The 12,609-nt window shown below is 37.5% G+C and overlaps 1 protein-coding gene across 1 annotated transcript; it reads left to right on the forward strand.

Annotated features, from left to right (window-relative positions):
- Positions 1-3,768: 3,768 nt before the first annotated feature.
- Positions 3,769-8,298, forward strand: LOC118272902 (uncharacterized). The gene has a single exon (XM_050705137.1). The coding sequence runs from the start codon at positions 3,769-3,771 to the stop codon at positions 8,296-8,298; it is 4,530 nt and encodes a 1,509-aa protein (XP_050561094.1).
- The last annotated feature ends 4,311 nt before the right edge of the window (positions 8,299-12,609 follow it).

The raw sequence follows: 12,609 nt of genomic DNA on the forward strand, positions 1-12,609 counted from the left end.
ACACGTCTATTAAAATTTAAGTGACTGTACTGGAATAAAATTATGTTGTGTGAGGAAATGACTACGTAATTTTGTTTGTGAAGAATGTCGAGAAAGGATGCAGTTTGTTGTGTCATTTGAAGATAATGTTATTGTGTAATGTAAGCGCAGAACGCGGTATGGAATAAACATGAATCAGCGGGGGGTGCGTTTGCGGTAATTCCCACTGTAAAGTGAGCATTTTATCGTTTGTTTGTTTGTTAGTAAGTAAGTAAGTGTTTAAATGCAGTTACTGTTATGATACCTAATAGTTATTAGGTAGTACAGGTTGAGATTCCCGTCTAATAATTAATTAGATCGGACTAACTTACCTGTGACGTCCGATCCTCAATTGTGTAGGTAGCATCATCCTCGCTAATTATACTTGTAGTACGCACTTATTAGGGCACGCTGTCACAATATTTAAAGATGAACACATTCATAAAAAATATTTATACTCTGTGGTCATCTCTTCCCACACTGGCAACATCATTTACTTCAAAGCATACCTGCAACACAACTCAAACAGGGGCAAAAATAAACAGGTTCCATGTTTATAATCCGGGAAGGGTAGGGACTTAGCGAGGATGATGCTACCTACACAATTGAGGATCGGACGTCACAGGTAAGTTAGTCCGATCTAATTAATTGTATAGGTAGCATCATCCTCGCTAATTATACTTGTAGCTGTTCAAAGAAAGAGTTGTGTTGATAAACAACACTGTTTAAATATTTGAACATTGTTGTACCTACTTAAACAAGACATATATGGTATAATAAAATCAATATGTCCCGAGTACTGTAGAAACTTAAGTAAGCAATAAGTACTAAATCAAATTATGTTTAGAATCTCTCAAGTACCTAAACCTTTACCTAAAACATTAAAAGATTTCTATAACTAGTGCTTCAACCACTCGTGGTTTGCACCATTTTTATGAACCGAAAATACTTCTAGTATCACCTACATTATTTAGTAGGTATTTTACCAATATTAACTAAAGAGATCTAGGTATTCGTTAGTATATGTATCAAACGCTTTAAAATTGATTATGAATAACTAGTGGCGCCACTTATTGTGTGCATTACCTATGAACAATAATTGTATGTTTAAATAAATCCAGTCTATTATGAAAATCTAAGATCTTTCATAAGATAAGTACTTATTAAGAATTATCAAATATTCTATACTTAGTTTAAAATGTTTAAGTTCCCAATTTTCAGTAAAACTATAATCTGATCATAAATCACACATCATTAGCTACAGAGCTTATTGCAACCAATATCAAGATTGTTGACAATGGATTTATTATAAGAACAACCAATGAAGACGGATTGACTGACCAGGCAGTTGCATTATTTAAATGATTTCAATACAGATGCATCCATTTGAGACTTTAGCAGTAGATACATGTCCACTGCCTAGACATGTATTCACTTCAAACTGTAGAAAACATATTGTTAAGTTTACTCCTCATCAGCTTTAAACCTAACAATAGTCATTTCACTGACATTCAAAATTTGCATTGTCCCTGCTAATAGCAGCAAGCTTTTGTTTCATAAGATTTACTTTGTTAACAATAAAATTAACTTCCAACATTTTTGAATGTTTTTAGTCAAATCCAAATAACTTATGACAGATTTGTCCCAGGACAATTAAAAATTATTCTTAATAAAAATAGTAGGTACTAAAATAAAGTTCTAGTTCATTAGAATTTTCATTTTCATTCATGCTATCAATATTGATCTAGTTTGAATTATATATGTGATAGTTAATAGTCCTAAACTATACCTAAGCTATGATTTCATAATTAATAAATAATATATATTTATTTGTTGAATATATCTTATCTATCTGGACTTGTGTGTACCATACAATAAAAACAATGGTAGGTACATAAAGTGAATTTAAAATTAAATGGCAATATTCTCTGCCAGTCACCCTTAGGGTTTAAATAACAATGATACATATTATGTATTTTAGAATAATAATGGAGTGTGGGATACACTTCATATTAAGGTTTCTCTGGCCTTAATTTGAATACACTTCTAAAAAACCATGTTAATAATTATCTATCTGATAGTATTGAAAAAATATCTATGATAAGCCATCATTAAATTTAAAAGTAAAATATAATATCACATGATATACTTATGCTGTAAAAGAGTGTATGTCAAAAGTGATCCAAGGTAAAATCCTATTAGTGTTTTGTTTCATTTGACAATATGAAATACCAACATTATTCCCATAAAATGGAGTAGTAAGTACTCCTTTTCTTAGGAAAACATTCCTGATAATATGATAACAATCAGTGTGTATTTGTTTGAGCGAAAGTTTAACATCGCGCTCGATAGATGGCGTTGTACATTTTGTGTCGTTTTCTGAATCGCGGTGTCGAGATTCTCCGCCGATAGACTACACCCCTTGAAGAAAAATAAATTTTTGTACTCGACTAGGAAACAAATGTAGTTTCATTATTCACTTCCCCGGGAGTTGTATAGTGCCGAACATTTGGTCCTTCGAGCCGGATAAGTGAGATCCAGAGTGTTCTGTGTAATACTTGGCGTAGAAACCAGGGTGGATCGCCCTGAAGCGCCGCACACCCAAGCTGGTGTGCAAAGTGAAGTGCAGTGAATAGTGAAGTGAGTGCTGCAGCAGTGGAGTTGGCGTGGAACAGCACCAGGTGGCGCAGGGCGAGGACCAGCACCAGGTGGCGCAGGGCGTGATCGAAGCACCAGACCAAAGAGGCGGCGCAGGGCGAAGTTCGAGTACCACGGAGTGAGGAGTGCAGCAAGCTAGACATTACCGCTCAGTGAGGCACTGGGCAGGTGGTCTAGTTCACCAGTGATTGCGGAGTTTTCACCTGCTGTCAACAGCTGGGTGACGCAGTACAAGTGAGTGAGTGTGAAGTGGCCGATTCAGTGAGGTGTAGAAGACAAAATCGTGAGTACTTTTATGTATTATCTTTGCAACATAGAAAACTTTCATCTGGAAACATTTTATTGACTTTGGTAGACTTTAATTAAAAGTTAAGTTTTTAAAGTTTAATTTGTAGCATCTAACTGGTTAAGGTCAAAATGGAGGCTTTATATAAATTACAGCATAATAATAGAATTCGCATTGAAAAAGCTCAAATTAATTTCAAAAAAACTCCTAAAGACAGAATTTCTAGGCCTTATGTGGAGACTAGGTTAGAAGCTCTAGAAAATTTATGGAAAGAGTTTATGTCTACACATAGGAGCATATTGTTAAATGACGCTCAAGATGATTCCGACAAATATTTTTGTAACGATGTGTATGACTCCACCGAGGAAATGTATATAATATATAAAGCGCAACTGAAAGAAATACTGAACACATTTAGCCATAACCAGTCAGATAAAAACTCAAAGACTAATGTAGACCATGCAGTTTCAAATGTTAGATTACCTAAGATTAATATTTCAAAGTTTTCGGGAAATTATACAGAATGGACTACATTCAAAGATTTATTCACCTCATTAATTCACAATAATGATTGTTTGGAAGACGTGCAAAAAATGCACTATTTAAAGGGCTTGTTATCGGGAGAAGCAGAGCAACTTGTTAGACATATTGCTGTCTCTTCAGATAACTATAATGAGTGTTGGTCTCTGCTACATAGTCGGTATAATAATGTAAAATTTTTATCAAATGGTTATCTAAAACGCTTGTTGGGGCAGAATAACGTAAATGAATGTTCAAGTAGCATAAAAGGTTTGCTAGATACTACAATGGAATGTTTAAATGGTTTGAAAAATCTCGGCATTGACGTCAGCACGTGGGATAGCATAGTTATTTTCATAGTTAGTTCGAAATTAGATCCCGAATCCAGAAAGCAATGGGAGACAAAGATTAGTAATAAAGACGAGTTACCCGTGCTATCGGAATTCCGAGAGTTTTTAGAGGCCCGATTTCGGGCGTTAGAGTTTGTTGACACAAAATCAAGTATACCTAAACCTAAAGTTCACCATGTAGTCACTACCGATAATAAAGTCGTAGAAAATTGTCCATTCTGTAAGGAAAATCATAAAATATCTAGTTGTAAGAAGTTTGCTCAAGAGAGTTATGAATCTCGTCACAGCTTTGCACAAACCAGGCGCTTATGTTATAATTGTTTAAACGCGAACCACTCTATTAAGTTTTGTCGACACACCGCGACGTGTCGTATATGTAAAAAAAGGCATCACTCACTATTACATCCAAATTCAGTCTCAAACTCCACAGTCGTTAGAGAAAACTCCAATACAGCAGATGAAGTTAAATCAGCGGTGTCTAATGTTCAGGCATCGTTGTCAGTAAGCGAACCTTTAACTTCAAATTCTATAGTTTCACACTTTTCTAAAGGGTCAATACCTACTCAAGTTTTGTTGGCCACTGCTCTTGTCGAAGCACAGACAAGAAGCGGGTCAACACAACTGCTGAGAGTGCTATTGGATCAGGGATCTCAAGCATCATTCATAGCAGAATCAGCAGTACAGTTACTTGGACTAAAGAAAAAGCCAGTAAAGTCGGTCATTTCAGGGATAGGCGGTGAGAGAAGCGCTTTCGCTTCAAAGTTTACAGTCACGGTGACTATTCACTCACGTTTAAATCCACAGTTTAGTGTCCAAGTCCATGCGTTCGTTTTAGGAACCATTACCTCAGTTTTACCCTCAGAAAAATTAGAACAGGCCCATTGGCCCCAGCTAAAGGAAATAACTTTAGCTGATCCAGAGTTTCACACGCCAAGCAAGATAGACATCTTACTTGGTGCGGAAATATATAGTCAAGTTCTTAGAGACGGTTTAATTCATGGTCCGCCAAACTCACCGGTAGCTCAGAATACTGCCTTTGGTTGGATCCTTTCTGGACAGATATCGTCAAACCCAGACTCCATCCATTGTCATCACGTCATTCAAAGCAGCTCAGATCAGGCTGATGAAAATGCACTTTTGCGACAGTTTTGGGAAATTGAGTCTTCTATCCCTGATAAGAAGATCCTTTCTGACGAAGAACAACGTTGTGAAGATATTTACGCACAGACTACATATCGTGACCAGGAAGGTCGGTACGTAGTTAATCTTCCCTTTCGCGATCAAGACCCGCAGTGTAAATACGGGGGTTCGAGAGACCTCGCAATAAAAAGATTTCATCTTCTTGAAAATAAATTTAAGAAGAATCCATCAATCAAAGCTCGATACTCAGATGTATTCAAAGAATACATAGACCTCGGCCACATGGAGCCTGTACACAGTGATGAGCGTAACATGAGTACAGCCGTGTATCTCGCACATCACGCTGTGGTCCGTGAGGACAAGGTCACTAGTAAGGTACGAATAGTATTCGACGCTTCTATGAAAGGGTCAAATGGAGTGTCTCTCAACGACGATCTTATGGTTGGTCCTATGTTACAACCTCCTTTACGTCACATCATTATGAGATGGAGAATGCATCCCATAAGTCTCTGTGCTGACATTATCAAAATGTACAGACAGGTGAAGGTTTCTCCTGAGCATGCAGAGTTTCAGCGAGTAGTGTGGCGCGATGATCCGGAATCTGAAATAAGAGAATACAAATTAGTAAGAGTTACATTTGGTACAGCAGCAGCACCTTACCTTGCGGTAAAATCCTTGCAGCAGGTGGCAGTTGATACATGCGAAAGTCTTCCTGAAATAGCTGAAATAATAAAAAATGAGTTTTACGTTGATGATTTAATGTCAGGATGTCAAACAGTTGAAGAAGGTTTACATATACATAGAAAATTAACAGATGTACTTACCAAAGGACGATTCCAACTACAGAAATGGGTCAGCAGCTGCGATGAATTAAATGAGAAATTTCAAGAAAATGAAGGAACTAAGATAGGACAGGAAAGGGAAGAGGAAAAGGAAAAGAACATTAAGTTAGACTCAGTTATAAAAATTTTAGGAATTTCATGGGATCGAGAAAGTGATCTGTTTAAATATTCAGTGCAACTTGAGCCACAGCAAACTCCAATCACTAAGAGAAAGGTAATATCTGACATCACACGCTTGTTCGATCCGCTTGGCTGGATGGCACCTTGCATAATTACTTCTAAAATATTCATTCAAAAGCTTTGGCTTGCTGGCCTGGAATGGGATGAAGAGTTGACCCCGGAACTTCTATCAGAATGGGAAACTTACCGTTTAAGCCTTGTAGAAATGAACAAATTCAGCATTCCCAGGTGGATTAAAACAAAATCTGACGATCGATTGGTCGAGTTGCATGGATTTTGCGATGCTTCGATTGCAGCTTATGCAGCTGTAGTTTATATTAGAGTCATCGATGCCGACAATTTCATTCATGTTAATTTAGTTACCTCTCGTACTAGAGTTGCACCAATCAAACAGCAGTCAGTACCGCGCTTAGAGCTGATGGGAGCAGTGTTGCTCTCGGAACTTATTTCTGAAGTCGCTGAAGTATTAAAGATCACACCTTCTCAAATACACGCCTGGACTGACTCGTCAGTAGTCTTGGCTTGGCTAAGTAAACACCCAAGTCACTGGACAACTTTTGTTGGAAACAGAGTGTCCACAATTCTCTCTTGCGTCGACAACTCACATTGGGCTCATGTCCAATCCGCCCATAACCCTGCCGATTTAGCATCCAGAGGTGTAACACCACAGGAACTTGTAAGCAGCTCACTGTGGAGTAAAGGACCGGCATGGCTTCATGAAGACACAATAGAATATACGAGACCAAAGTCAATTACGACCAACACGGAGCAAAGGTCAGTCAAAGTTCACGTCATAACTGAACCTCATCAAGGAGATCTTTTCTGGACAAAGTATTCGTCATTGACAAGGTTTATTCGGGTTATAGCGTACTGCAGAAGAGTTTTAAGTTGGAAGAAACATACACACGGTAAGAAGAGATATGAAAGGTATCTTACTAAAGAAGAAATAGAAGAAGCAACGAAGACATGTATAAGATTGGTTCAGAGTCAAGAGTTTTTTGAAGAAATACAGGATATTCGAAAGACAGGAAGTGTGAAAACAAGAAGCAAACTAAAAAGTGTCTGTCCAGTTATAGACGATGAAGGGATTCTCCGTGTCAGTGGGCGCATTCAGAATGCTCATTTAGACGAGTCTATTAAACATCCCATCATCCTACCGTCTGATAGTCACTTCACTTATCTAGTGATCGATGAAGCTCACAAGAAGACGCTACACGGAGGGCCAACACTGATGTTGAGCCATCTACGTACTAAGTATTGGATTCCTTCCGCTAGAACAAAGGTTAAAGGTTACGTACACAAATGTGTAAAATGCAAGAGGTACTCAGCTTCTATTCAAACCCCACTTATGGGTCAGTTACCGACCAGTCGAGTCACTCCAGCAAGACCATTCCTAAATAGTGGCGTGGATTTTGCTGGTCCCATCAGCATGCGAACGTCAAAAGGCCGTGGCCACCAAGCTTACAAAGGTTACATTTGTGTCTTTGTGTGCATGGTGACCAAAGCTATTCATTTAGAAGCCGTTAGTGATTTGACGTCGCAAGGTTTCATTGCTGGCTTTAAAAGATTCGTGTCTCGACGAGGTTTTGTTAGTAATATTTGGAGCGACAACGGCACCAACTTTGTTGGCGCTGCCAAAGAACTGCGGCATTTAGTCGCTGCGGAACAATCTTCCGTGGCTGTCGAAATTAGAGAATGGTTAGGCAACAATAGTACTTCTTGGCATTTCATTCCTCCCCATTCCCCAAACTTCGGTGGTTTGTGGGAGGCCGGTGTAAAGTCGACCAAATTCCATCTGAGGCGCGTAATAGGTAATTCAACACTTACGTTTGAAGAAATGTCAACCCTTTTGTCCCAGATAGAAGCGTGTCTTAATTCTAGGCCGTTATCAATGTTGCCTGACAATTCCATGGATCCAGTTCCTCTAACACCAGGTCACTTTTTGATAGGGGAGCCTCTGATAGCGGTGCCTGAACGCAATTATGAGAGTTCTAACATTAGTAACCTAAGACGTTGGCAAGTTACACAACGCATGTTACAAGATTTTTGGAGACGTTGGTCAAATGAATACTTGGTTCATTTATTACAGCGTTACAAATGGACAAAAAATGTTCCAGAACCTGGTATAGGAGACGTAGTTTTAGTTAAGGAGGATAACTTACCTCCTGCTCGTTGGCTTTTGGGTAAGGTAGTGGAAAAGCACCCTGGTTTGGATAAAGTAACACGAGTAGTGACTCTCAAGTGTAACGGATCGTTGATTAAACGACCGATTTCAAAATTGTGTATTTTGCCAATTGCAAAATAATGTAACATTAATTTAGTTCCTTGTTATGTTAATTTGTTCTAGTAGAATGTTATTTAAGTTTATTTGCAAAGTTCCTTAAAGTGATAAATATTGTTGCGCAGTTTGTATTATTGCAGTGAATGTTTATTTAACTAAATACAGTCCACAAGTTGTTATTGTTGAAAGTTTTATTAGTTGTATTATTTTTTCAAGGAATATGTAATTCCACAAATAGTGATAGTTTCTTTGTCACGCCATCTGTTTGTGTATTTTTGATTTTGTTTGTTGTTAATATTGATAATGTTAACATTTAGTTCATAAGTTTTGTAGCCCCTGACCTCATGGTGGGCGGACAATTAGTTCGTTTTTTTACATTGTATTAGTTCTGGACATTCTGTCCATGGTGGGCGGGATGTTTGAGCGAAAGTTTAACATCGCGCTCGATAGATGGCGTTGTACATTTTGTGTCGTTTTCTGAATCGCGGTGTCGAGATTCTCCGCCGATAGACTACACCCCTTGAAGAAAAATAAATTTTTGTACTCGACTAGGAAACAAATGTAGTTTCATTATTCACTTCCCCGGGAGTTGTATAGTGCCGAACAGTATTCTTGTGTAAAGATGATAGACTCCTGGGAGTTCTACGCTTGAGTTGCATGGGTATCACATCACTCAGGAACCCCATTACCTGTTCTTTACCCCCCCCCCTTTTGTCTCTTAGTACCTACTGGAAAGGGAGAAAGGGATATACAAAATAGTCCTGTACTGAACAATGAAGGCATCAGTGAAGTAGACATCAGGGTCAGAAAGCTATGATATTTATATATTTCGGCCTCTTGTACTTGTTTTCTCAAGTATGATACGCAAAGTAAATTAGAAGGCGAACTTTGAATCAAATTCGAGCTCAGAGACTGGGATCTGAGTTTATTTTGGTATTTCTACTTGGAGTAGTCAGTAGGAAATACCGGCCTTATCTAGCTTTAATAAAATGAGAACAAGTAACCATGAAATGTGTTAAAATAAACAATCATTACCAAGAATCTACTATTTTACCGCATTACCAATATGGAATACAAAAAAAAAATAGTTTTTGTATTCCGTGAATGCCACCAACAAGTGATTCACAATTACATTATGCTATCTTCCGATATCGTATTTTACATTGATTTGATTCCAAGTACCAAATTTGGAAACTGGAAATCTCGTATCAAATATTTATTTATTCAATTACTGTGTAATGTACATACATCTCAAATATTAGAACCATAGGGTAACATCAACCGTAACTTAGGTTTTATTACAGTTGTAGATGTTAATATTAGTTATAAATAGAACTTGACATCAGCCATGGAGACCTCTCAGGTCAAAACCGTTTTAATTTAGGTATTTTAAAATGTAAATATTTATTTATTTTCTTGGTCTCAATATTGGAGAAAATCTTAAAATACCATGTGTCAAGTTGTTTTTGGTAAAACAAACGTAACTGACATCTGACGTTTTCAATGTAAGTAAATATGTCAACAAAAATCATAAACATTGTTTACGAAGAATCTTTGCTCTGCGTAATAGTTACAATTTGGGCCTTGTAATTTCCATTATTATTATCCCAGGCCATTGATTGGTGGTTTTCCATGATATATGTATTATGATAAAACCAGCCAAGTTCTATAACTGGATATGCCAAACATACAATGTTAAACTTAAAGTTGAACCGAATCAAAATTCTTGATAAATTCCACCTTTCTATATGGTAGTTTTATAGACAAATGTCTAGAGCATAAAATGAATCTTGAATACTGAAAGGATTACCTTTTTCAGTATTAGTAAGTAATACTTACCAAGTTTACAAAGATACTTTTGTACAGTACCGTAGTATTAAAGTATAGACATTTCCTATATTCTCGAAAGGCAAAGAATATCAACATAGCAGCATGTAGCCAGCGATATACAATGTGTATGGCCCCTCTTTAGGTAAACAAATGGTGCTGTAATGTCATATTGAATAAAAATCTCCAAAATAGAAAACATAATTCTTTGTTATCATGTGTTTTATCCTCGCTCACACCTATGAAAATACACTTCAATGCATGAGTTTAGGACCAGTTCATAGATCTGTAGTTAAAATAATAAGTAATCGCATAATAGTAATGCTCTTTAGGAATAATGCATAATTGCCTAAAGTACTACTTGATCCGGGATGTAAGATACTGGCAAAAAATCATTTATCTACAGGTACGCATGGTACTGCGGCACCTTAGCTTTAATAATTTTCCTTCAGGAGTAAAATTTATGAGTATCTTGTGGTATATTTGTCAGAACAGGAATATCATTGAAGGTAATCCATACCTATAAACCAACTAAGTATGGTTGGGGGACTTATAGTCAAACTCCATAGTTCAGACAATTAATGTGATTTACCTGTGAAAGCGAAGATCTGGACCACAGCAACATGAGTAATACTGGAAGTTCTACAGAGGATTCCTCGGAGTTGTTGATCTTAATGTTTTAAACCCAGTTCAGTTTGGGCTTCTACTCACTCACACACCATACTTGATATGGACTTTTCTTGGATGTGGTGACAGGCTTAAGTAATAAATTGTTATATTGGGTTGTTCTCCAATTTACATTCAGACTAACATTATATTTAAAAAATATACTATATATGTATATGTAACACTCCCTTTTATGTTCTGAAGTTTGACCTTTATGTCTATATTGAGGGGTCTCATGGTATTAGGTTCTCATGGAACAATCTACATGATGTCTCTGACTGTATTATAAAGTACCATAATAGGTATGTTAAATACTTAAGCCGGCAGTAGCTATTGCTCCTAGGATCATTTAATATTTATGATCTAATAGGATTAATATTTACAATCCCATTTCCATTCCGTAAAGCCCTTGGTTCCTTGTTTATTTTAAAAAAGTTGGGAGGAATTAGATTATACTATAATCTAATTAGATTATAGTAGAGGGCAATTAAGCATAACCTCTCGTTTGCGGGTATATGAGACAACAATAGAATACACATTGTGTCTCGCACTGATGTTAGCTTCACAACATATGACGGTTTAATCATTCAATAAGAATGACAGTGGCTTCTGTCCACATGCAACTTTAAGGGCGAATGGCTAGCCAAGGGAACATCCTTATTCCCAATAAAATAGGCAGTGATAGCTCTGGAGCATACTTACAGATCAGAGTGAGACTGCGGAAATGGTTTCCATATTGATCAACTTCAGTGCCATGCCACGGTGAGCAGTTTTGCAGGACTGCAGTTAGCTTTGTTCTTCTGTGGCAACGAGAACTGATAATAAGTTCCAAACTGCTACTTCAATGGTCCACGGCTTACCTCTCGTGAAAGCTCTAGGATTGCAGTAGGAAGTATGTGACTGAAACTGAATGTGACTTAAACCAACGGCTAACCTCTCGTGAAAGCTCTTGTGGTTTGCTTCATAGTCAAGTGACCAACGGCTAACCTCACGTGAAAGCTTTTGTGGTCAGTTTCATTGTCAAGGAACCAGCGGCTGACCTCTCGTGAAAGCTCTTGTGGTTCATTCTATAGTCGAGTAACCAACGGCCGACCTCTCGTGAAGGCTCTAATGGTCCGATCTATAGTAAACGTGTAACCCATGACTCACCTCTCGTAGGAGCTCTTATGGTACGTTTCAAGTGTGTATATTAAATACACAATCAGTCTCATGGCTATTGCTTCTGAAAGCTAAGTATTGGAAAAGGCTTCCTTATTTGGTGTAGGTACCTACACGAAAAAACTTGCACAACTGATGACAATGGATGCGTCCTCTCGCCGGTCTCGCCCGTGGATTCGACTCCTGCACACGCTCCATCAACTTTTCTATCTGCTTACGGCTATTTTGTCCCATTTGAGTGGGAAATCATTAAATTTTATTGAAAATTTCTCAGGTACGAAGTGACAGCTCGTGCACAAAATAGCACAATGATGTTGCCAGTGTGGTAAGAGATGACCACAGAGTATAAATATTTTTTATGAATGTGTTCATCTTTAAATATTGTGACAGCGTGCCCTAATAAGTGCGTACTACAAGTATAATTAGCGAGGATGATGCTACCTATACAATTACGTGAGTGAGCCGAAAAACATAATAATGAATACTTGAAGAAGTTGTTAAGAGTACTATAAGGTATCAAGCTTAGTGGTTATTTGGAAAGTTGTCTTTATATTCGACAAGACGAAATAAAAACTTCTTGACCTACCTACTTTATGATACTGTACATCTATAGGTAATTTGTTACTCATACTCGTTTAACAAGTCACCTTTCGACATCTATTTCGTTTAGAAGTCGTTATAGAA

Source organism: Spodoptera frugiperda, chromosome 26, assembly GCF_023101765.2.
Source record: "Spodoptera frugiperda isolate SF20-4 chromosome 26, AGI-APGP_CSIRO_Sfru_2.0, whole genome shotgun sequence".
Lineage (NCBI taxonomy): Eukaryota > Metazoa > Arthropoda > Insecta > Lepidoptera > Noctuidae > Spodoptera > Spodoptera frugiperda.

What these genes read in the sequence shown, in the direction of transcription:
- LOC118272902 (XM_050705137.1), top strand. Translation starts at nt 3,769, where the DNA reads ATGGAATGTTTAAATGGTTTGAAAAATCTCGGCATTGACGTCAGCACG.